The sequence below is a fragment of the Neomonachus schauinslandi genome, chromosome 2 (assembly GCF_002201575.2).
Source record: "Neomonachus schauinslandi chromosome 2, ASM220157v2, whole genome shotgun sequence".
In the NCBI taxonomy this organism is placed as follows: Eukaryota; Metazoa; Chordata; class Mammalia; order Carnivora; family Phocidae; genus Neomonachus; species Neomonachus schauinslandi.
In genome coordinates, this window is record NC_058404.1 from 59,670,701 (window position 1) to 59,698,004 (window position 27,304).

Here is a 27,304-nt window from a genome sequence, read left to right on the forward strand (position 1 = left end):
GTAGTAGAAATGTGGAGCTTTAAAATGCATTCAAATTTATCAACTTAAAATAGACTTTTATAAATATAAATTATTTTATGTAAGCCTCATGGTAATCACAAAGCAAAATCCTATAGTAGGTATACAAAAGATAAAAAGAATGGGATTTAAGCATACTACTACAGAAAATCATGAAATAATAAAGGAGCAGAATAAGAAAGGAACTGAGAACTATGAAACAGCCAGAAAACAATTAACAAAATGGCAATAAGTACATACGTATCAATAACTAATTAAATGTAAATGGACTAAATTGTCCAAAAAGACACAGGGTAGCTAAAAAACAAGACCTATCTATATGCTGCCTACAAGAGATTAACTTCAAGTGCACGGACACACACAGACTCAAAGTGAAGGGATGGAAAAAGATACTGAAAGTGAAAACCAGGGATGCCTGGGTGATTCAGGTCAGTTAAGCGTCTGCCTTTGGCTCAGGTCATGATCCCAGGGTCCTGGGATCAAGTCCAACATCGGGCTCCTTGCTCAGCGGGTAGCCTGATTCACCTTCTGCCTGCCACTCCCCCTGCTTGTACTCTTGCTCTCTCTCTCCCGTGCTCTCTCTCTGGCAAATAAATAAATAAATAAATCTTTAAAAAAAAAAAATGAAAACCATGGAAAATGGAAACCAAAAGATACCTGGAGAGGCTATACTTATATAAGAAAAAACAGGCTTTAAAACAAAGACTGTAATAAGAGAAAAAGAAGGGCATTCATAATAACAAAAGGGCCAATCCAACAAGAAGATATAACATCTGTAAATATTTATGTATCCAACATAGGAGAAACTAATATATAAAACAAATACTAACAGACCTAAAGGGAGAAATGAACAACAATACAATAATAGTAGGGGACTTTAATACCTCACTTACATCAGTGGATAGGTCTAGACAGAAAATGAATAAGTGAACATCAGCCTCACATGACATATTAGACCCGATAGACTTAACAGATACATACAGAATATTCCACTCAAAAGCAACAGAAAAAACATTTTTTTCAAATACACATGAAACATTCTCCTCAACTAATACTATGTTAGGCAATAAAACTAGTTTTAATTCAAGAAGACTGAAATCAAGCATCTTTTCCAATCGTAAGGGTATAAAACTAGAAATAAATTACAAGAAAACTTGAAAATTCACAAATATGTGGAGATTAAATACAATGCTAGTGAACAACCATTGTGTCATAAAAGAAATAAAAAAATACTTAGAGACAAGTGAAAACAAAAAACAAAAAACACCACACCAAAATTTATGGGATGCAGCAAAAGCAGTTCTAAGACAGAAGTTCATAGAAATAAATACCTACATTAAGAAACAAAAAAACTCAAATTGCCTAACTTTACATCTCAAGGAACTAAAAAAAAAAAAAAAAAAAGAACAAATGAAGCCACAGTTAATGATGAAAGGAAGTAACAAAGCAAAAAGAGGAAATAAATGATATAAAGAATACAATGACAGTAAAAAAATATCTATGAAACTATGAGCAGATTCTTTGAAAATAAAAAGAGATAAGGCTGCCTGGGTGGCTCAGTCAGTTAAGTGTTTGCGTTCAGCTCAGGTCATGATCCCAGGGTCCTGGGATCGAGTTCCGCATTGGGTTCCCTGCTCAGCGGGGAGCCTGCTTCCCCCTCTCCCACTGCCTGCCACTCCTCTCTCTGTCAAATAAATAAATATTTTTTAAAAATAAAATGAGATAAATTTTTAGCTAGACTCACCAGGAACAAAAAGAGAAGACTCAAATAGGAAATAAAAGAGGAGACATTAAAACTGATACCACAAAAATACAAAGGATCACAAGAGACTACTATGACCAACAAAATTTGACAATCTAGAAGAAATAGATAAAGTCCTAGAAACACACAACCTACCAAGAATGAATCAGGAAGAAACAGAAAATTTGAATAGACCAATTACTAATAAGGAAACTGAATCAGTAATCAAAAACCTCCCAACAAACAAAAGTTCAGAATCAGATGGCTTCGCTAGTGAATTCTATTAAACACTTAAAGAAGAATTAATACCAATCCTTTGTGAACTTTTCCAAAAACAGAAAGGAGGGAAGACTTCCAAACTTATTTTATGAGGCCAGCATTACCCTCATACTGAAACCAGACAATGACACTCCAAGAAAAGAATTTCACAGGCCAATATCCTTGAAGAACACAAATGTGAAAATCCTCAACAAAATTAGCAAACCAAGTTCAACAATACCTTAAAAGGATTATACACTATGATCAAGTAGAATTCATTCCAGGGGTGCAAGATAATTCAACATCCACAAATCAATGTGATATACCATATTAACAAAATAAAGGATAAAACTCACATGATCATCTCAACAGATGCAGAAAAAGCATTTGATAAAATTCAACATCCATTTATGATAAAAACTCTCAACAAAGTGGTTGAGAAGAATGTACCTCAACATAAAAAAGTCATATATGCCAAGTCCACAGCTAACATCATAATCACAGGTGAACAATCAGGGTCAAGGCAAGATTCCCACTCTTGCCACTTTTATTCAACAGAGTATTAGAATTCCTAGCTAGAGCATTTAGGCAAGAAAAACAAAAAAAGGCATCCAAATTGGGGAAGAAAAACTAAAACTGTCACTATTTGCAGATGGCATGCTATTATACACAGAAAACCCTAAAGATTCCACGAAAAAGTGTCAGAACTAATAAATTCATTAAAGCTGCAGGATACAAAATCAGTATACAAAATTCTGTTACATTTCTATACACCACAACAAACTGTCAGAGAAATTAAGAAAACAGTCCCATTTACAAGTGCATCAAAAGGACTAAAATACCTAGGAATAAATTTCCAAGGAGGTGAAAGGGTTGTAAACTGAAAACTGTATGATACTGATGAAAAAATTGAAGAAGACAAATAAATGAAAAAATATACTATGCTCATGGGTGGGAAGAACAAATATCATTAAGATGTCCATGTTACTCACCCCGATGTTTATAGCAGCAATGTCCACAATAGCCAAACTGTGGAAAGAGCCAAGATGTCCATCGACAGATGAAATGGATAAAGAAGATGTGGCGCATATATATACAATGGAATATTATGCAGCCATCAAAAGGAATGAGATCTTGCCATTTGCAATGACGTGAATGGAACTGGAGGGTGTTATGCTGAGCGAAATAAGTCAATCAGAGAAAGACATGTATCATATGACCTCACTGATATGAGGAATTCTTAATCTCAGGAAACAAACTGAGGGTTGCTGGAGTGGTGGGGGGTGGGAGGGATGGGGTGGCTGGGTGATAGACATTGGGGAGGGTGTGTGCTATGGTGAGCGCTGTGAATTGTACAAGACTGCTGAATCACAGATCTGTACCTCTGAAACAAATAATACATTATATGTTTAAAAAAAAAAAGAAGAAGATAGTAAGAAGGGAAAAATGAAGGGGGGAAATCAGAGGGGGAGACGAACCATGAGAGACTATGAACTCTGAGAAACAAACTGAAGGTTCTAGAGGGGAGGGGGCTGGGGGTGGGGGTGGGTTAGCCTGGTGATGAGTATTAAAGAGGGCACATACTGCATGGAGCACTGGGTATCATACGCAAACAATGAATCATGGAACACTACATCAAAAACTAATGATGTAATGTATGGTGATTAACATAACAATAAAAATTTTTTTTTAATGTCCATGTTACTCAAAGCAGTCTACAGATTCAATGCAATCGCTGTCAAAATTCCAATGGCATTCTTCACGGAATTCAACAACTAATCCTAAAATGCTCTATAGAACCAAATAAGACCCCAAACAGCCAAAGCAATCTTGAGAAAGAAGAACAAAGCTGGAAGACCCATACTCCCTGATTCAAATTGTATTACAAAGCTATTATCATCAAAGCAGTATGTTATTGGCATAAAAAAGGACACATAGATCAGTGGCACAGAATAGAGAGCCCAGAAATAAACCCATGCATATATGGACAATTTATGACAAAGAAGCCAAGAATATAGAATGGAGGAAAGACAGTCTCTTCAATAAGGGGTGTTGGGAAAACTGGACAGTCACATGCAAAAGAGTGAAACTAGACCACTACCTTATACCATGCACAAAAATTAACTCAGGATTAACGATGTGATTGTATGATCTAGAACCATAAGGCTCTGAGAAGAATATATAGGTGCGGAGCTCCTTGACATCCTGGCAGAGATTTTTTTGGATTTGACATCAAAAGCTAAAGCAACAAAAACTAAAATAAGTGGGACTACATCAAACTAAAAGCTTCTGCACAATAAAGGAACTCATCAACCAAATGAAAAGGCAATCTACTGAATGGGATTAAATGCTTTCAAATCTTGTATCTGATAAGGGCTTAATATCCAAAATATATAAAGAACTTACACCACTCAATAGCAAAAAACCAATCTGATGAAAAAAAAAAAAACTGGCAGAGGATCTAAACAGACATTTTTTTCAAAGATGATATAAAGACAGCCAATAGGTACCTGAAAAAGTGCTCAATAACATTAATCATCAGGGAAATGTAAATCAAAACCACAGTGAGTAGCACCTCACACCTGTTAGAATGGTTATTATCAAAAAGGCAAGAAGTAACAAGTGTTGGTGAAGATGTGGAGAAAAGAGAATCCTTGGACAATGTTGGTGAAAATGCAAATTGGTGCAGCCACTATGGAAAACAGTTTGAAGCCCCCCCTCCCCCAAGATTTAAAATAGAACAATCACATGATCCAGCAATTCCACTGCTGGGCATTTATCTGAAGAAAATGGTAGCACTAACTCAAAAAATAGATGCACTCTCACATTCATTGTAGCATTATTTACAATAGCCAAGATATGTAAACAACTTAACTGTCCACCAATCAATGAATGAATAAAGAAAATGTGATATATATACACAATGGACTATTTTTCAGCCATAAAGAAGGAAATTCTGCCATCTGCGATAACATGGATGGATCTTGACATCATCACTGTAAATGAAATGTATCAGACAAAGAAAGACAAATACCACATGATCCCAGTTACACATGGAATCTAAACAAACAAGCAAGAAAAACCAAAACTCAAAACTGAGCTTATAGATACAGAGAACAGATTGGTAGCTGCCAGAGGCAGGATCTAGATGGTGGACAAAATGGGTGAAGATGGTCAAAAGATGCAAACTTTCAGTTATAATATAAGTAAATGGGGATGTAATATGCTGCACTGTGACTATAGCTAATAATACTATTGCATATTTGAAATTTTCTAAGACAATTAGACTTAGAAGCTTTTATCACAAGAAAAACATTTTTGTAACTATGTATGGTGACAGACGTTAACTAGATTTATCGTGATCATTTTGCGATTAATATTATGTTGCACATCTGAAATTAGTATGTTAAACGTCAATTATACCTCAATTAAAAAAAAAGAGTTAAACTAAGGATACCAAGAACCTATGTCTATATGAGGCTCTAAAAATTCTTTTAACCGTAGTTTCTATTTTATGTTTTATGCACAGAAAATCCATTTTCTCTAAGACTGAGGAATGTCTATATAAGCTTTCTAACCTATTCCACCACTGAAATTAGAACATCTAGTTACATGACAATGTGCTAGTTAGGACTTTTCTTTTTTATGAAATAGCTTAAAAAAGCAAACAATGAGTTGTGAAGAATATAGGGTACACCTTGTTTTTTTTATGCTTTGCTTTCTTGCACTTTGCAGATATTGCATTTTTTACAACTTGAAGATCTGTGGTAACCCCATGTCGAGCAAGTCTATTGGTGCCATTTTTATCAACAGCATCTGTTCACTTCATGTCTCTGGGTCACATTTTGGTAATTCTTGCAATATTTCAAACTTGTGTTCATCACATATTCATATATTTTCATATTTTTTATGGTGATCTGTGATCAGTGATCTTTGAGGTTACTACTGTTAACTGTTTTAGGGTGCCACGAACCACGCTCATAGAAGACAGTGAACTTTTATCAATAAATGTGTGTGTTTTGACTGCTTCACCCACCAGCCATTTCTCCATTTCTCTCCCTCTCTTCAGGCCTCCCTATTCCCTGAGACACAACAATATCGAAATTAGACCAATAAACACATTATAATGGTCTCCAAATGTTCAAGGGAAAGGTAGAGTCACACGTCTCTCACTTTAAATCAAAAGCCAGAAATGATTAAGCTTAGTAGGAAGGCATGTCAAAAGCTGAGACAGGCTGAAAACTAGGTCTCCTGTACCAAATAGTTAGCTAAACTGTGAAGGCAAAGGAAAAGTCCTGGAAGGAAATCAAAAGTGCTACTCCAGTGAACACACCAATGATAAGAAAGCAAAACAGTCTTATTGCTGATGTGGAGAAAGTTTGGTCTGGATAGAAGATCAAACCAGCCATAACATTCTCTTAAGCCAAAGCCTGATCCAGAGCAAGGCCTTAACTTTCTTCAATTCTAGGAAGGCTGGGAGAGGTGAGGAAGCTGCAGAAGAAAAGCTTGAAGCCTGCAGATGTTGGTTTATAAGGTTTAAGGAAAGAAGCCATTTCCTAAACATCAAAGTGCAAGGTGAAGCAAGTGCTGATGGAGAAGCTGCGCGAACTTTCCAGAAGATCTAGCTCAGATACTTCATGAAGGTAGCTACACTCAACAACAGACTTTCAGAGTAGATGAAACAACCTTCTATTGGAAGATGCCATCTAGGACTTTCACAGCTAAAGAGGAGAAGTCAATGCCTGTTTTCAAAGCTTCAAAAGGCAAGCTGACTTTCTTGTTAGGGGTGAATGCAGCTGGTGAAGTTGAAGCCAATGCTCATTACCATTCAGGAAATCCTAGGGCTCTCAAGAATGATGGGAAATCTACTCTGCCTGTGCTCTAGAAAGGGAACAAGGCCTAGAAGATGGCACACCTGTTTACAACATGGATTACTAAATATTTTAAGTCCACTGCTGATATTTATTCTGAGACCTGCTCAGAAAAAAAGAGCCTTTCAAATATGACCACCTTTCAAAATAGGACTGCTTTTTAACAATGCACCTGGTCACCCACGAGCTCTGATGGAGACGGACAATGAGACTAACGCTGTTTTCATGCCTGCTCACATAACATCCACTTTGCAGTTTATAGATCAAGGAGTATTTTTTACTTTCAAGTCATGTTATTCAAGAAATACACTTCACAAAGCTATAGCTGCCATGGATAAGGATTCCTCTGATGGATCCGGGCAAAGTAAACTGAAAACCTCCTAGAAAGGATTCACCATTCTAGATGCCATACTTCATCAAGATAAAAAGCTTTTGCACAGCAAAAGAAACAGTCAACAAAACCAAAAGACAACCGACAGAATGGGAGAAGGTATTTGCAAATGACATATCAGATAAAGGGCTAGTATCCAAAATCTATAAAGAACTTACCAAACTCAACACCCAAAGAACAAATGATCCAATCAAGAAATGGGCAGAAGACATGAACAGACATTTTGCCCAAGAAGACATCCAAATGGCCAACAGACACATGAAAAAATGCTCAACATCGCTCGGCATCAGGGAAATCCAAATCAAAACCTCCATGAGATACCACTTCACACCAGTCAGAATGGCTAAAATTAAAAAGTCAGGAAACGACAGATGTTGGCGGGGATGTGAAGAAAGGGGAACCCTCCTACACTGTTGGTGGGAATGCAAGCTGGTGCAGCCACTCTGGAAAACAGTATGGAGGTTCCTCAAAAAGTTGAAAATAGAGCTACCATACACTACTGGTTAACCCCAAAGAGACAAATGGAGGGATCCGAAGGAGTACATGCACCCCGATGTTTATAGCAGCAATGTCCATAATAGCCAAACTATGGAAAGAGCCAAGATGTCCATCAACAGAAGAATGGATAAAGAAGATGTGGTATATATATATATATATATATATACATATATACATACATATATATATATATACATACACACACACACAATGGAATATTATGCAGCCATCAAAAGGTATGAGATCTTGCCATTTGCAACGACATGGATGGAACTGGAAGGTGTTATGCTAAGCGAAATAAGTCAATCAGAGAAAGACATGTATCATATGACCTCACTGTTATGAGGAATTCTTTTTTTTTTTTTTAAAGATTTTATTTATTTATTTGAGACAGAATGAGAGAGAGAAAGAGAGAGCACATGAGAGGGGGGAGGGTCAGAGGAAGAAGCAGGCTCGCTGCCGAGCAGGGAGCCCAATGCGGGACTCGATCCAGGGACTCCAGGATCATGACCTGAGCCGAAGGCAGTCGCTTAACCAACTGAGCCACCCAGGCGCCCGATATGAGGAATTCTTAATCTCAGGAAAAAAACTGAGGGTTGCTGGAGTGGTGGGGGGTGGGAGGGATGGGGTGGCTAGGTGATAGACATTGGGGAAGGTATGTGCTATGGTGAGCGCTGTGAATTGTGTAAGACTGTTGAATCACAAACCTGTACCTCTGAAACAAACAATACATTATATGTTAAAAAAACAAGAAGAAGACAGTAGGAAGGGAGAAATGAAGGGGGGGAAATCGGAGGGGGAGACAAACCATGAGAGACTGTGGCCTCTGAGAAACAAACTGAGGGTTGCTGGAGTGGTGGGGGGTGGGAGGGATGGGGTGGCTGGGTGATAGACATTGGGGAGGGTATGTGCTACGGTGAGCGCTGTGAATTGTGCAAGACCATTGAATCACCGACCTGTACCTCTGAAACAAATACTACATTATATGTTAAAAAAAAAAAAAAAAGACCATAGCAGGAGGGGAAGAATGAAGGGGGGGAATCGGGAGGGGGAGATGAACATGAGAGACTATGAACTCTGAGAAACAAACTGAGAGTTCTAGAGGGGAGAGGGGTGGGAGGATGGGTTAGCCTGGTGATGGGTATTAAAGAGGGCACGTTCTGCATGGAGCACTGGGTGTTATATGCAAACAATGGATCATGGAACACTACATCAAAAACTAATGATGTAATGTATGGTGATTAATATAACATAATAAAATTTAAAAAAAAGAATATTCTTGATTCATGGGAAGAGGTCAGAATATCAACATTAACAGGAGTTTGGAAGAAGCTGATTCCGACTCTCAGGATGACTTTGAGGGGTCTGACGGAGGAAATAACTGCATAAATGTGGTGGGCAAAGCAAGAGAACTGGAGTTAGCAGTGGAGCCTGAAGATGTGCCTGAATTGCTGCGATCTCATCATCAAACTTGAAAGGATGAGGAGTTGCATCTTATGGTTGAGCAAAAAAAGTGGTTCTTGAAATGGAATCTACTCCTGGTGAAGATGCTGTGAAGATTGTTGAAATGATAACAAAGAATTTAGAATATTACATAAACTTAATAAAGCAGTGGCAAGGTTTGAGACGATTAACTCCAATTTTGAAAAGTTCTACTGTGGATAAAATGCTATCAAACAGCATCACATGCTACAGAGAAATCGCTCCTGAAAGGAAGAGTCAATTCATGAGAAACTTCATTGTTATCTTTTCTGAAGAAATGGCCACTGCCACCCCAAACTTCAACAACAGCCACCCTGATCAGTCAGCAGCCATCAACATCAAGGCAAGACCCTCCACAAGCAAAAGAATTATGACTCTGAAAGCTCAGATGATGGTTAGCATTTTTTAGCAATAAGATATTTTTTAATTAAGGTATATACACTGGGGTTTTTTTTAGACATAATGATATTTCACTCTTAATAGACTATAATGTAAATATAATTTTATATGCACTGGGAAACAAAAAAATTAATTTGAGTTGTTTTACTTGTGGTATTTGCTTTATTGCAGTGGTCCTGGAACCGAACCCACAATATCTCCAGGGTATGCCTGTACTGTCAGATTAGGATAAACAAATCTATATAATATGCATTTAAGGTTCTGATGAATTACATTCTAAATCCATCTAACACTTTGATTTGCCCTTAGATAGTTTCTGCTTAAGAAATGAATTCGTTTAAGATTAACAAAAGGGAAGAATTGCACTTTGTGCTCATGTTTACTTTTAGAACTGTTCTTAAACACCCTATACTTTTTAAATTTTCTGGTCAGGATCCCTGGCCTTAAGTAACCTTTCTGATAGACCCTGCATGATTCTAAACTTCCAGTGATGCTGTTTGGCTTTGGAGCAGAGAAGAGTGGAGAAGTGCTTGGCTTTTTCCTAGAAAAGCCTACTGGGTTCTTTCATTGTCATTTCAGATTGTTCTGGACTTATCCCAAACAATACATATTCATTTTCTTTTTGCATATAATGATTCAAGTCTTCTCTAGACCATCTCTAGATTTGATCGTCAAGTTATTGACTGGTTATCTCTGACTCTAAGCCAGTCAATTACATGGTAATAGGAGGGGAAAAGGAAAAGTGGGAACTTTAAGAGAACGAGGAAGAAAAGTGTCAGAAGTTCTTGGGAAATTTTGTACACATGATATTGTAGAACAGGGATTTCTTGGATGCCAGAGACTTGGATGGAAGTTCTAGGTATATTTTATTTTGCACAGTTCTTTGTCATAGGAGATGTCTCCAGGCCTTGGCAAATTTAGAAACATCTCCCTAATGACATCTCAGTTGGTTATTAAAATACAATGTTTTGAAGGCTCCAACATTTCAAAGCAGAAAGCATGGTGAGTATGAATTTTCAGCCTTCAGCCAGGGGTGTGTAACATGTCGCACAAAATGTTCTGTCAACTCTGTTTTCTGCATGACTGTATATCTAAGCTTCTACAAAAGAACAAGATGTCTATCAACGTTTTGTAGCCCAGTATCTGTAGCCTGCCATCATCACTACCCCCATTTCTGATATTCAGCCCACTGTGAAATATGCATATATCTATATGTACATATATAATATGTATAATTTCTAGGAACCCTAGGGTGATTTGAATGAAAACAAAGACTTCTAATTGGTCAGTGATTTTTCTATTAATATATTTTTTTCCTCACCACATTTTCAAGGTAGAGGAAGAAAAAGGAACATAATAAAGAATTCACTTGTTTTTTGTTTTGTTTTGTTTTTAAAGATTTTATTTATTCATTTGAGACACAGAGATAGAGCGAGAGCATGAGCAGGGGCAGAGGCAGAGGGAGAAGCAGGCTCCCAGCCTGATGCGGGGCTTGATCCCAGGACCCTGGGATCATGACCTGAGCTGAAGGCAGACGCTTAACCATCTGGGCCACCCAGGTGCCCGTTTTGGTTTTTTTGTTTTTTGTTTGTTTTTTTTTTAACAAGTTTTGCAAGTTGCTTATTTCAGAAACTTTCTGTATGTATAGTCAAGTAACAAAGTATTCACATTAACATTCTCTTATAATAAGAAACAATGATAGGCAGTATCAGCTGAGTACTTGTCCTGTGGCATGTTCTATGACAACATATTATTTCATGTGACCACAATCCTGTGGTACTGATTACGTACTATCATAATTCCCTTTTACTGAAAAAGAAACTTGGACTTAGGGGCAGTGGGATGCTTATCCAAGGTCACCTAGTTTGTCAGTGGTGGAAATTCTGTCTCTGTCCTATACTGCCTTCTTAGGTTGGAAAAAAAAAAATCTTCCTTTAAAAAGAGGGTCCATTCTGCACAGCAAAGGAAACAATCAACAGAACTAAAAGGTAACCTATGGAATGGGAGAAGATATTTGCAAATGACATAGCCCATAAAAGGTTACTATCCAAAATATATAAAAAACTTCTAGAACTCAACACCTAAAAATCAAATAATCCAATTTAAAAATGGGCATAAGACATGAACAGACATTTCTCCAAAGACGTATGGATGACTAACAGACACATGAAAAGATGCTCAACATCACTTAACATCAGGGAAATGCAAATCAAAACTATGAAGAGATATCACCTCACACCTGTCAGAATGGCTAAAATTAACCACTCAGGAAACAACAAATGTTGGCAAGGATGCAGAGAAAGGGGAACCCTCTTGCACTGTTAGTGGGAATGCAAACTGGTGCAGTTGCTCCAGAAATAGTACGGAGGTTTCTCAAAAAGTTAAAAAAAAAAATTAGGGGCACCTGGATGGCTCAGCTGGCTGTGTCCAACTTTTGATTTTGGTTCAGGTCATAATCTCAGGGTCATGAGATCAAGCCCTGCATCAGGCTCCGAGCTCAGCAAGGAGTTTGCTAAAGTTTCTCTCTTCCTCTCTCTGCCCACCCCCAATGCTCATACTCTCTCTCTTAAAAAAAAAAAAAAAAAAAGTTAAAAATAAACTACCTTATGATCCAGCAATCACACCACTGGGTATTTATCCAAAGATTACAAAAACACTAATTCAAAGGGATACATGCACCCCTATGTTTATAGCAGCATTATTGAGCCATAAAAAAAGAATGAAACTTTTTCATTTGCAATGATGTGGATGAGGTTAGAGAGTATAATGCTAAACAAAGTAAGTCACAGAAAGACAAATACCATATGATTTCACTCATATGTGGAATTTAAGAAACAAATGAGCAAGGGAAAAGAGAGAGGGCGAGTGAGAGAGATAGAGAGATAAACCAAGCAACACACTCTTGACTATAGAGAACAAACTGATGCTTATTACCACAGGGGAAGTGGGATGGGTGAAACAAGTGATGGGGATTAAGGAGTGCACTTGTCATGATAAGCACTGGGTGATACACGGAATTGCTGAATCACTATATTGTACACCTGAACTTAATATAATACTGTGTGTTAACTATACTAGAATTAAAATAATAAAAAAGGTCCAAAGCCATAAATTGGCATTTATTTAAACAGAGTGGACTGAATAGATACATTTATTTTTGCTCCTTCCCCTAAATCCTGAAAAAAGGGAGAGAAGGAGGGGGGAATGGGAAAGGAAAGAAGTCAGGGAGAGGGTGAGGGAGGCGAAGAGAGAGAAAAGTAAAAAATTTTAAGTTCGTTGGAATGAAAAGTGAATGGATGAGGTGTCACCAAGTTAGCAGGATAGGAAAGTGGAAATCTAAGTGCTACAGAAGGTGAAGTAAACAAGAAAGAAGCTAATTTGAGCAACAGAAAACTTGACCACTAGAATCCTCAGAAGGTAGGAGAGAGGGATGGGGCTATAAGAGGATCAGTTGAAAATCTGTAGGAGACCAGCCGTGCCTACTCTACTGCTCTTGTAGCTAGTAAACCATTCCTCCTCCACCATGTCAGGAGACAGAAGGTTTCCATTACTGGGACACAGAATCAGTATGAAACAGATCCAGAAACACCTGGAACAGCAGAATGAAAGAGCAAGACAAGAGGCTGAAGATGGAGATATGGAATGAAATGAATGTATCTACTAAATGATTAAAGGCATCCCCTTTCCGCTGTTCAGCTCCCAAATTCTGTCTGCCAAGCAAATACCAGTCCCACCCTTGCTCCAGGAAGGAAACTGAGTACCTTTCTTTCTGGAAAAATTGATTAACCTATGAGAAAAGACCTGTAGATACTGGCAATTGGGGTCCTTGCTCAATCCTAGCGTAATGCCGACCAGGTGACAAATCCCAACCAATCACAGATCCCAGTCAACTTGTTGGTGCCAAAGAGACATTTAACAAAACCCTCAAACATGAAATTCAGTCCAAGTAAACACGGAGAAGAAAAGGAACATGAAGGAATAGTGAAAATGCAGGGAAGCTAATTTATAACAACAGTCACCCTACGCCCCAAAAAGGAAACTCCAACGATTAATATCTGTAAAAAGATAAAGGACATCATGGCATCCATGAAACAGAATCGGATGCCATAAAAAATTAGAGAACGGAAAAAAAGTCTTGAGAAATAAAAATATGACAGAAATAAGTTCAGCAGAACATTTGGAAGACAAAGGTGAAAAGATCTACAGAAAGTTCAGTGAAAACTGGCAAGAAAATTAGAACATCAGTTTAGGAGTTCTAACATCACGTTAATACAAGTTTCAGAAAGAGAACAGAGAATGTGAAGAGGACATAAAAATAAATACAGGAAAATTTTCCAGGATGTATACCCATGAGTTTTAAGATTGAAAGGGCCACTGAATATCCTCTATAGTGTCTGAAAAATACTGTATATTATCAAAGAAGTTTCAGAGTACTAGGGATAAAGAGAAAAATCTATGTATTCTAGAATGAAAAAAAGTCACAAACAAAGGACCAGAGGCAGATTCCCATTGGATTCCTCTACACTAACACAAGAAACTAGAAGGATCTGAAGCAATTCTTTCAAAAATCTTAGGTAAAGTCTACAATTCTAAACCCGGCCTAACTATCAATTCAGTGTGAGGATATCAGAGAAGTAGGGTCTAGAAACAATTTGTCCTACACTGTTTCTTTGAAAGCTGCCAGAGGGTGCGCTTCTGGTAAATAAGAGAACAAAAAAATGAAACAGAGAGCCTTAGGAACTGAGGGAGCCAGCATAGGAAAAAGGTGAAAAGCACTTCCAGGATGATGTTGAAGGAGGTTTTAGGGGAACGGCTGTGCATCAGGATTTGAGAGCTAGTCAAGAATGGAGCAGAGGATGGGGAAGTCCAGGAGGGAGGTCTGCTGCATTTCAGGGGCACTACTTTTGCAGCAGAAAGATGTCATGAGAAAAACAAAAAAGATAGTGACTAGCTGCACTGATGGTCCCAATGAGACCTAACAAAAAAAATGGTTCAGTGTGGGAAAAAAAAATCCATGACCAAGACTGGAAAAATAAAGTGCAAATGTACCACAGGGTCATTTTCCAAATATTTCAGTAATTAATACTGATTGCTCATATTTGTACAAAGTCTCTTACACAATTTTTTGTGGTGGAATAATTCTTTGTTTTGAAATGTCGTATCACTATGAAACATGTCCAGGTTACATAAGTAGTAGCAAGAAGAGTTTCTGGAGGAACAAATGTCAAAAATGTCTGCTTGTTCTAAGTACAGGATGACAACAATGGCTTCTGTCAGAATAAATATCCAAACTATTACTTGCCTTTATTAGGGGTGGAGTGTCTGGTGCAAGATGGAAGTCTCTTGGCTTATGAATGTATTTAGTGGTTTTTCAATTTTTATGAATTCCATGATAATCCTGTTTTACCTTTAAACAGTAAACTGCAGTACATGCTAAATTCACCATGACCCCAGAAATGAATACTTTCCTAGAATAAGAAATGTTGATGTTTATGAATTTATAAATTTCATATGAAACTAGATCATGGGGGAAATCTGACACGAGGAGAAAAAAAGACCTATTGATCTGGGATTGTATCTCACAGATTGCTCATAACCAAGTGGAATGCAGTTAGCAAGAGGAGCACGGTTATTTTCTCAAATCATCTAAAACTACTTTATTCTAGTCTACTCGGAGTGTACAGTTCTGACTGATCTGGGAGAAGGACATGGATTCAAAACTTTCATTTATATATCTGCAGACATCAACAAAGTTGGAGTAACTTCTGGTCACTTTTCAGAGGTTATACACTTATGAAAATGTCAACTTAACTCAAACCAACCTCCCACTCAGCCCCATGACACAGATGTAGAGTCACAGGATGGGCTCCCCAAAACACTCCAAATTGGCAGATGTCTTAGATACCTCCTGCTAGCATGGACCCTTCGCATTCTCCTCATTCCATCCAAATCCATAGTTCTATGTTTGGGGCAGGTTCAAGTCTGCATATTTGCCTGCCTGCATTTCATCTACTCTAAGACCTTCCAGTCTGAGAAGACAGCAGATTAGATACGGCACCAGCTACAAAGCAAAAGCAGAACGGTTGCTCAGGGTATAGCACCAGGCAGAACTTCAGAGTCAACAAAGGCAGCTTTTGTTCATTGGTTATAATGCAAAATAACAAATGCAAATTTCTCTCTAGCTGCTATCGTGGTGAAATGGAGACAAGGGTCTTCAGTGTAAATCAACTTTTCAAGCAAAAGGATGCTCTGGAGCCGTGCAATTGCTTTTAGAAACCTCCCTCTGCCAAGTTTTGGTAAAAACAAAAAATTCTTTATTATACTTTTCTCTAGTAAGGCAGCTGTTTAGTATCAGAAATTTTAATAATGACACAACCAAATATAATTCTGCTCTTTAATGGTAGAATAATTAGAACAAAAACATGCAGTGGAACTCTTGATGTTATTCTAGAACGCTTCATCATGAATAATCCTCTCCTCTCTGTGTTAAAATTGCTTTGTGGTAGAATACAAATAAGTGTGATCATTTCACATTTGTTTTAAAGGATGCCCTTTGAAGAAAGCAAGAGCTATGAAGGAGCGGAAGGCACGAGTCATGAAAACACAATCATCCAGAGCAAGGATTTACCCCGTGGCTAGAACTATATGGAAGTCCAAACTATAAACTTGATTTTAGAAAGTACAGAGAACAAAAGACTTTTTTACTTTGCACTGCGCTGAACTCGGGCCATCTTTTATGGTTTTTTTTTTTTTTTTTTGCTACAAACATTAAATGTAATGATACATTCCTGAAACCATATGGCATATGAACTATTTGAACAAAGAAAGAAATGAGGACAAGAAAATATTTTGTGGTCTTTCCAGAAATCTTTCACAACCTTCACATTTAACGCCAATTACTAGGAAAGCAGCAAGTTTAAAATTATAGCTGAGGCATATAATTACCCATATCTGACCTATTTATAAACGCTCCTGAGGAAAAGGAAGAGCAGATAACTGCACCTAACTCTTTTTGGTTCCTGACATACATAGTAAAGTAAAAATATTTGGATAGTATATTGGTGATTCCATGGTTTTACTAGCTTCATATCAGGAGGCTCTCATCTGGAGTTCTTCAAATGCTACCCACTGTAGATACCCCCATCATTCCACTTAAATTAAAAAAAAAAAAAACAGACTTAAAGAACACTGTGAAATGGAGGAGGGCACAGAGCAAATACATTTTCAAGGTTGAGATGGGGTAGAGCAAACACAGTGATGGGGTAGAGCAAACACAGTGGGAATGTGGATGTAGAAATTAAGTAGATGGATAGATTTGCTGGGGCATTTCCTCTGAGCAGGATTAAAAACCTTTACAATCAATGTGCATACTCACAGAAGCCTTCAGAAACAGAGCAGGCGGTATTATATCTGTGGGAACCGTCACATCCCAAGGTCAGAAGACACGAACCTAGTATAGCAAAGTTTGAGACTCTGCAATTAATTTACAGTTCCCTTTTGAATCATGAAGCAAATTTATGTGTTCAACTTACATGTGATTTTTCCAGCCAACTCGTTTCATGAAAATCTGCATAGTTTATTGAATTAGCTTAATATATGTATTATTCTTAAAACCAAATAAAAGAATATCTAATTCCTTGCCACATATGGAAAAGGTTTTCAAAAACCTACATAGATTCCAGTGTTATCCATAAGGTCTGTATAATCATAACTTTAGTCAAGTAAGGAAGTAGTCATTCTTAGGTTTGTTGAGAAAATGAACCGTCTGCTTTTACATATGTAATAGAAACCAACTAAAATAAACCTCCCTGTTACTAATGTTCTCACCATTAGGTGATGTATTAGTTTTAATGAAAAACTTACACATTCACAAAAAAAATAAATCAATGGTAAAAAATTGGCAACCTACCGTATTTTAGCCCGAAGTATACAGAAATAAATTCTCCAGTAGTAAAAGTTGAAGACACAAAGTGAAATCCGATTTATATGGATGAGAGACTCGTTAATTGAGAACAATTGTTTCAAAATATCCAAATATAGGAAATAGGCTTGTTCAATAAAAACCCAACTCAAGGTCTGCCTTGGATAGAAAAGGTTAGGAACCATAAAATGGATCATGGTGCTGAAATGTAACTGACATAGGGCACCAAAAAGAAGTATGAATTATACTGGAAACTGCTCTATCAGCTTCCAACTACAAATAATCTTCATGAAATAACAGCAAGTGATCCCCCAGGATATTCTTGTTCTCTTATTCTCTCAGCTTACCTCCTGGGATGCAAATCTCTCCCCTACAGCTGTCTCCTTGTTCTTCGTTCTCTAGTTGTCCCTTAGATCCTTCTCCAAATTCCTTCTATTGTCTATGAGATTCTTTGACTGTTTCTAACCAACATCCTCACTTTCCATTCTCATCAGAAATGCTTTTGTCTTAACTGAAATCTCTTTCCTTGATGATGTTACTAACTTCATCATGATCTTCTTTGAGCATGGAGGGCCCCATATGCTGTTTTCCAATGCTATTCTTTTTTATTATTATTAAAGATTTATATTTATTTATTTGACAGAAAGACAAAGCACGCACAAGCAGGGGGAGTGGCAGAGGTAGAGGGAGAAGCAGATTCCCCACTGAGCAAGGAGCCCGTTGTGGGGCTCCATCCCAGGACCCCGGGATCATGACCTGAGCTGAAGGCAGACGCTTAACCATCTGAGCCACCCAGGCGCCCCCGGATCCTTGATCTTAACTACTATCATGGGGATTACTCTGTAATTACTCTGTAATTACAAATGTAATAAACTTTATTGTTGAAAACCTGGAGCATCTGGGGCACCTGGGTGGCTCGATCGGTTAAGCATCTGCCTTCGGCTCAGGTCATGATCCCAGAGTCCTGGGATGGAGCCCCGCATCAGGCTCCCTGCTCAGTGGGGAGCCTGCTTCTCTGCCTCCTCCCTGCTCTTGCTCTCTCTCGCTATCTCTGTCTCTCTCTCTCAAATAAATAAAATCTTAAAAAAAAAAAAAGAAGTTGGAAACCCAAGATTAACTAACAAGAAAATATAATCTGCTCAAAACTCCACCAGAGAACTAATGGCATTATTTTGATCTATTTCCTTCTAATAAAAATACACATTTTAGTTGGTTTAAGATTTTATTTTTCATAAAATTAATATTAAGCTGCATATATAACTGTTTCTATTTGGGGGTGCTTAACACTACATTGTTATTTCAACAGGAGATCCAAGGTATCATCTCTGAGCATGCTGTTCATATGTGGCTCCGTCTGATCTCTGAGCTGAGCCCTCTCCCTTCAAAAAGGCCCCTACCTGGCAGGGACTTTTTTCAACTTACTTTGTAATCACTAAAGGAACTCTCATACATACTGAAGCAAGATGAGATGGAAATGTTGAAGAAATATTGCACTATTGTGGTGCTTTTTCTTGGAAAGCATCTAATATTTGAGATATACATATAGTATTTCTTACGGGTGGTTGAGTACCACTTTGAATGTACACAGGGTATCTGGAAGTATTTCCAACTATATTTTAGACACCAAGTAAGACAACTAGCCATAAAAATAAGGACTCAACCTCCTTTTGGAAATGTAATTAAAACACTACATTCACCAAAATACTAGCATGGCAAAGAACTGTTATTCTAATATCTAAGAATGTGACACTGTGTCAGAGCCAATTTTTACATGAAAAAAATCATGAGGAAGAATACATCATAATGTTATTCCTTCACACTTCAGGAAGTTAAAGGTTTCACACTTCAGGAAGTTCCTTGATTGAATTTTCCATTTCAGGGAGGGGTTGTTTTTAAAGTGATCCAACACCAACACTGTTCATGCAAAGTCATCATTATATTGATGAGCCCATATCTGCATGCATAGCCAGGTGCTACAGGACTGGGGCCATGATCTTGCCTACGTTCCTCATTCACCATTCTCCAATGTGCCTGGTGAATGTGTGTGTGTGTGTGTGTGTGTGTGTGTGTGTGTGTGCGCGCGCATGCACATGTGATTTTATAACAAATTGAAAATGCTACTTTCTGCCCTATTTTTTTTTTTGGCCCTAATATTATTTTGAAGGTCCTTCTGGTTCCATAGTTTGCACCTTCACTACTACTAAACTGCTTTGTTATTTGACTAGACTCAGCAGATAAAAAAAACATTTAACCAGAAATGGAAGCTGGTGCCTATTAAGTTTTCAGGATCAAAAGCAGAATGGCTTATCTTCCAAACCTCAAATTGGGAAGAGAAGGTAATTGCATTGCACTGAAATTAATTTAGGAATCAGTCATTGGTCTACAAGATTTACATAATGTTAAAAGATGTGTAGAATTCTTGTATGCATTCTTGCCAATATGATCTTCGAGATCACTAAATTATAGATATTCAAAAGCAATGCTTTTGTCTTTCTCATCTTTGTGTCCTCGGCACCCAGCATTATCCAACACTTTGCAGATGCTCAATTAACAGTGAGAGAATGCAAAGTGCTAGATTCTTAAATACATTTATGTACATTTAAGGACCTCTTCACAATTGCTTGATGATTGCATCTCTTTGACCTTTGTTGCTTATTTTGCCCCAAACTGTTGTGTTGATCTTCTCCTTGCCTGTGTGTGTGCCTGTGTGTTAAACCTAGAAGGTAATGCTTATAGAATAGAACCTAGGAAACCATTTATATTCTAATGTCAGTGATATAGTGAGTTCTTGCATCCCAATTAGCAGAGGTTAAAGGATGGAAAAATGTTCAACTTTCTAAGTCATACTGACGAAGCCACACATTGGAGTTTGAGCAGCAGTCCAACATCAACAGGACAGGAAGGGAGTAGCACAGAAGCTCTCAGCCTTTCATCAAAAGTCTGGCATCTGCTGGGGGTGTTAACATGTCAAGCACACACACCTTGAACTCGGCAGTTTGTGTTGTGGCCAGCTGACGCTGTAAGTATGTACTCGAGAAGGAAAATGTCCTCTTAGACCTTCCAAATGTCTCACTTCCTCCAGGATGTTTTAAAGTAAGATGTTAATGAAATGAGAACACAGGAGAAAAGGGGGAGGAGTTGAAAGGGTCCCTAAATTGAGTAACTTGGCTGGACAAACTTTTCCAATGTATTTCAGTCCAGAGGATTCTTATTTAGTTCTTCATATCATTCTGTGTATAAGGTGAATGAGGTCAGCTGGAAAAGTATGATTAAGTGGGAAAATTCTGGAACTGGTAAGATTTGAAAACAAAAGTCTCACAGCACATCTAGGTGTGAAGTTAAATAGAACAAACAGGCCTGCTCTAATCACGGGAGGCCCTGCTCTTCCTTTTTGTTGGTCTGTTCTTGCTTCATTCATTCAGAAATGTTTTTGAGCATGTCAGGCCCTGATCTAGGTCCTGGTGAAAAATGGTTAAGGTTTCTACTCTCAAAAAGCTTACCTTATAATAGTGGGGCAAAAGCAGGACACACACTAACAAGAAGTCAATAGGAAGCTATCAGAAAGAGTTACATGCTCTGCGGTCATGAAAGAGGATGATTTATTGGAGAATAGCTGGGTTGAATAGCTGGAGAATTAGCTTTAGGTTGGGTGGTCAGGGGAGGTGGTGACATTAAGCTGGGAGTCAAAAGCAAGAAGGAGCCAGCTATTAGTAGCAGAACATTCTGGGGAGTAGAACATTCCAGGCAAGGGAACAACTTGTGCTTGAAGTGTGGAGGAAACCTTAAGGAACTTCCAAATATAGCAAGCCGGGTGCAGTTCAATCACTGATAAAGAGAGGGATACAGGCTGCTATTTCCTCCTCTTGGATCTCTCCAACACAGCATTCTCGTCCCCGCACACACAGTGAAAAGGACGGGTCTCTGACTACACACGCTGCTTATTATCGCTTATTAGCATGAAGATGCAGCTTTGCTTTGTCAGTCCGCAACTGCACTGCCATGATGCACAAGATCCCAAGGACCTTAGTATGAAGGGGTTTATAGAACACGCCCCCCCTCTCTTGAGGCAAGAACTGCAGGAGCAAGTAGGTGTCTAAGGGTAGGACTGAGAGAAAGGGCAAAGACAGAACCAAAGGTAGTGAAATGCCACTCTCAAAAAGCCTGATTCATTTTACCCTTTTCAGATAGGAAATGATGCTGCTGTTTTCTCTTTAGAGGCCAGCGGAAGAGCAAGCAGTAATAGGAGCAAAGAGAGTTAAATCCATACCTAGCTTAGCTGTTAATTAAGCGTGTTCAAAATTCTGAAAAACATTTCATTATCATTCTTCCAGTCAAAGGGCATGGACTTTCAGGCTAAGGTGTATATTACCAGCACCAGGGTGATGAACATGTATCATCTTATCTGCTGACTTGTCCTGTTTCTGAGTGCAAGGACTTGCCTGTTGATTCACCCTTTAGAAATCTCCCTTTGGACTTCTCATTTTGCTTCTTACACAAGTTTATATTCTACTTCCCTCGCACAAGACAGGAAGAATATTAAAAACAAAGAAGCAAATGGGATTTGAAAGCAGCATGTTATTTAGATATTGTTTGGTCTAATTCAGGAGGTGAGCTCAGTGGAAAAACATGACCATGCTTTTCTATATGCTTTGCAAATCACCTACTAAATTTGGCATTCCCAAGTTTTCCTCTAGGGTTTATTCCTGGGGATCCCATGCATATCCATGCCTTTGAAGAACTGTGTTTTGGCAGGAATAAAAGAGAAACAGGGATTTTGTTTCCTATTAACAAACTGAGCCCTATGTTTATTTTGAATCTTCAGACATAATTTGCAGAGAGTGGGAGGCAGTAAACTTATATGGTGCACTCCTAACAAGGAAAATAATGTAACAAATAGCTCGTAAGTTAGGTTTATATTTATTCCTTTCTCTTTTTCTGTGAGAAGAAATATGACTTAAGCACCTTGTTGCTTCTTTTCTTCGCACTGTGATAGAAGATTTTGAGTATCAGACATTAAGCCACATAAGTAACTCTCATTTATGAATTTTTTCCTGTGTAGTGTTCTAAGTGCACTTCTGTTCCCACAGCAAGTGGTAAAGTTATGCCACAAATCCAGTGTGCATAGCATCTGGCACTTACTGAACGGCCTACATTGAATCGTGTTAAACTTACACCTGAGGGACAGTATCTGAGACAAAGACACTGAGAGATGCAGAAACTGAAGTGGATATCAACAGGACACTAAGCAGGGAAACTCACCCTCAGGCAGGTAGGGCAGATTCAGCTGCAAGTCTGGGAGGGTTGCAAAGCTATTGGTGAGGACTTCAGTTGGGTTAGAAGGGATCAGGGCTGGACCTTGCTAAAGAAAAGAATTCATGACATATCTATCTTTCCACTTTAGTCTTTGATTTTTTTTTTTTCTTCTCATGATCAGTATTGGAACTACTGAGAGAAAAAACGCAAAGAGATTTTCTTTTTGAAAATGATCTTTCCTCAGGAATCTAACAAGTCAAACACGATTTTCAGGTTAATTTATTCCAAGAGTAAATGTTTTAATTCCTATTATTTGCCCCCCTCCTAATTGTTTCCTATTTGATTACAAATGATTCAGAAGAATGAAACACCATGAATTCCCAAAATATAAGCCTCTCCTTTCATGAAAGGGAATAAAATCACAGGCTAATGGAAAAAGATTAGAGCAACGCATACTTTTTCACTGCCAACAATGAGGCAAAATTTCAATTTCTCCCCAGTGTCCAAAAAGAAATAGAACGTGTAAGAATTGTACTTGGCAGTTACCTGTGGTCCTCGTCAATAACTTCAATGCCATTCTGAATTATTGCAGATGTCATTCCATGGAATGATAGAGCACTCCTCTATCAATGGATACCACTTTTAAAACAATGAGAAACCTTTTCAGAAAAGACCATGAGAATACAAAAGGAGTGAAAGACCAGACCAAACAAGTAACACTGGTAACTTCAAAAAGGCAGGATGGAAGAAGAAAAGCAAATAGTGTTCACTTTTTCTTTAATTAATTCCATATTGTTTGAATTGGCACATCGAGCATGCATTTACTTTGTAATTAAAACAAATCCAAAAAAGTATTAAAGAAAACTTTAAAATATGTATTTTGAAGGTGTCATCACATATTTTATTTTCTACCTAGTAAGCTGCAGGTAATAATACAATATGAAAAGAATTAAGTGATACTCTAAGGATATATTTAAGCACATAAAGATTTGGGGAAAAAAAAAACAGTGGTAAAACTTGGTACAAGTAACGTTATTTCTAAGCTACCAGGTTTTGTGATTAGGCGCTCTCTGCCTTTCCCTAAATTTCCTCATGAAGCAGGGAGTAACCCCTTTATATGGATATTAAACACTAAAGTCCATTTTTCCTCTACCTTATGTTGTATTGAATATCTGACTAATAAGCAAATCACGGTGTCACTCTTAAACTTGTACTTAAGTTACTCATCTTTTTTTTTTTTAAAAGACTGATTTATTTGAGAGAGAGAGCGTGAGCATGACTGGGGGGAGGGGCAAAGGGAGGAGAGAGAGAATCTCAAGCAGACTCCCTACTGAGCAAGGAGCCCAACACAGGGCTCGATTTCGCAACCCTGAGATCATGATCCGAGCCGAAATCAAGAGTCAGAAGCTCAACCGCCTGAGCCACCCAGGTGCCCCTATGTTACTCCTCTTCTCATTAAACACAGAATTGTTCTCTTTTGTAGACACACACCCCCCTCACCACACACACTGGCATCTCTGTAAAGCAGAGCCATGAGCTGACGAGCTGCTGAAAGTCCCGAGATAAGAAGGGCTGTAAACGCCTGTTCACAGCTCCTCATGTTTGCTCTCCTGTGATTTATATCCAATTTATGACAGCCATTATGGTAGATACACTTCATTTAATCAAGAGCACAGTCAAGTCCTCATCATTAAAAGTCTTCCTCAGGAGAGCAGGTCCCTCGTTTCATGAAAAGCACTACAAATACATATTCAAAACCCAAAGGTAAAAGGAGTCAGCAGTGGCAATTAATTTTATAGGCTGGAGCTACCAGGGTATAATTCTCTTGTAAGGCTGCCACTTCTCAGTTCATTCTACCTGCTCATCGTCTCAGGGGAGCTGGGGCACAGGTATTCAGTGTTCAGCTGCTATTTTTCACACCACTGTACACACACCTAGGAGCCCCACTGCCTGAAAAACGAGCTTGGCCTAAATGCAAAATGAAGTGCAGGGTAGTAATAGACAGATTTTGGAAACTGCAACACAAGATTGTCCAGAAGTTTATTCTTCTAAAACTGTCTGCCCATTTGCTAACTTAAGACATTCTGTGGCTGATTTATTTGATTAGTCTAACAAGGCTCATGAAATCACTGAGTAAACAAAGTGATATACAAATGTAAGACATTCTAATTCAAAATATCGTATACATTCTAACATTTCTAACAAACGAGCTGATGACAGGGAGACGAGAGTAGGCTGTTCAATCCTAGGGAAACAATAATTCCTAGATTCTGGCAAATTCATTCTCATGGAAACGTGACCTCATAGGTATGTATACATTACATATGACATCTCCACTGACCTCTATCAGGGCAGTAATTCAAGGTCTGTTGTGCTATGATAGAACCTATTGAGTTCATTGATTTCTGCCGCTCTCTGACATTGTAATGGCTCTATTCATAACAACTCTGCTGTGTGGTGCCAATAAGACAGCTCATGTAAGGTTTACCATCCTAAGGAAATAATGGATGTCAAATATGAAGGTGGTATTCATGGAAATAAACAGTTCTATGGAATTCCAAAGCCAAGGAGGCTGTGTGGTAAGGGGCACTCTTCTTCCTGAGGGGCCTGGTTATCTCTGGGTTCACTCCCCTCCTCAGGTTCTGCACACTGAATTTCCATCCTCAGCTTTCAGTCTTCCCAGGATTATCTCTATCAGATTTCCTTACTGATTCTTAAATTTAAAACATTTGGAAATGTTTTTAAAATAGCGAGCTCAAAGTAGGTCTCCTTTCCCATCACCTCTGGGGAGTGGCTACATCCTTGCTATACATTGGAAGGCCACGCCATGAACAGATATTTTTACAGCTGAAACCAGTTATGACTTTTAGCAAAGGGTACATTTAACCAAGCTTCTCATTTACCTTCTTCATTTTTAGGCATCTTTTATATTTTTGAAGGACACCCCCCCCCCCACCTTGTTAGCAAGGTCACATCAGCCAGGGACGACTTGCCTGCAGAAAAGGCAACTTGCCATATAGCTGAGTCCAGGCAAAATGCTTTCCCCGGCCAGAAAGGCAATCCAGCAGGGGTATGGAAAGTATTATAAAAACCATGCAGAAATACTCACAGTTTTGGTTTGGCAAGCAGAGGTGGTGGCTCCTTAGTGGGTGAAAGTAGGACAGCTGGTGTTGGAAGAGATTTATTACTGTTCACTTTGCCGTTAATCAGTCCATTTACTCCATGGCTGGGATGGACTCCGTTTGTTTCCCGCTCAGCAGAATTGAACTGCATTTGAAGGGCTGCCATGCCGAGTCCTAACTCAGGGCTGTTCACCTGCTGGATCTCAGACGGGTTCTTTGAAGCCAACTCAAAGGAACTTGTCTCCAAGATTGGAGGGGGAGGTGGAAAGTGTTGGAAGTGATCATTGTTGGATTCTCCCACTGAGTCATAGTTACAGTTTTCAGTGTTGGCTAAAGAAGGGGGGAGAGAGGAAAAAATAATAAGATGCTATAGTTCAACGGTTATTTTCATGCTGTCAGAGACTACCTGAGAATCCCTTGTGCCCCACTAAGTTGTTAAAGAAAAGGTAGCTCCCCTGCTCTCTCATATGATGCACAAGCAAAGCCAACTTGGGGATCTGGTTCTTCCAAACTGGTTTTCAGGGACTGCTACCTGTTTCATTTCCTGATTGAGCCCACAAGTGGGGAGACCAGCTACCAACTCATTAACAAATTTCAAACAACATCTAAACACAGAAGTTGGTAAAAAAAAAAAAAATGACAACACAAATAATATCAACTAATAATGTTTTGTTGGCTCACATTGCAGCCCGTGGATCCGAATGAACATCCCACCTATGCCTCACGGACATTAGCTCAAACGATACAGGCTTTATGTGGTAGGCAATAGATATTCATTCTATTTAAATCTAAGGAAAGTAGAATTCTGAATTTAAGTAAAATGTCTTATGATCTCATTTATAATGTTTTTCCAATTCAGATGACTGTCACGGCTGTAATCCAGTACAAAAGAAACGGACTCGTTAACTCTCAACAAACTGAAAGCATCTTGAGATAAGATCCTGTCATCCTTGGATTCCTCACCTTGCCTACAGCCCAGCAGAGCTCCTGGAATGTACGCAAAAAATGCTTACTGAGGTCAACTGAAAGCTCAAAAAATATTTGATTACGTTCAGCCTACAGCAGATGCACCCCAGATGAAAATGGGCAATACTGCACACCAATCTTCGCGACATCGATGTTTAGAGCCCAGAGTTTCAGCCATGTTGTTGGAGCACCGCACTCCCGCGATGCCCGTTTGATGGGACAGTCTCAAGCCACCTCTGAATTGAACACTGGGACCCTCCCTGCTCTGCAGCTCCAACTGTGGTCTGTTTCCCATTTAAAGTACTGATTCAGATCCGCTCCATCACCCATCTAGTGAACATTACCTTTCTTTTCTTAATTAAGATGAAAAAGCATTTACAGTTT

At 38.5% G+C, this 27,304-nt stretch overlaps 1 protein-coding gene across 3 annotated transcripts in view; it reads right to left on the reverse strand.

Annotated features, from left to right (window-relative positions):
• The window catches only part of PALLD (palladin, cytoskeletal associated protein), a 386,227-nt gene that overhangs the window by 174,512 nt on the left and 184,411 nt on the right, over positions 1 to 27,304 (reverse strand). For all 3 annotated transcript variants that reach the window (XM_021698996.2, XM_044912854.1, XM_044912855.1), the window contains one exon: positions 25,942 to 26,284. In XM_021698996.2, the coding sequence (XP_021554671.2) occupies positions 25,942 to 26,284 (343 nt within the window). The remainder of the gene's footprint in view (positions 1 to 25,941; positions 26,285 to 27,304) is intronic.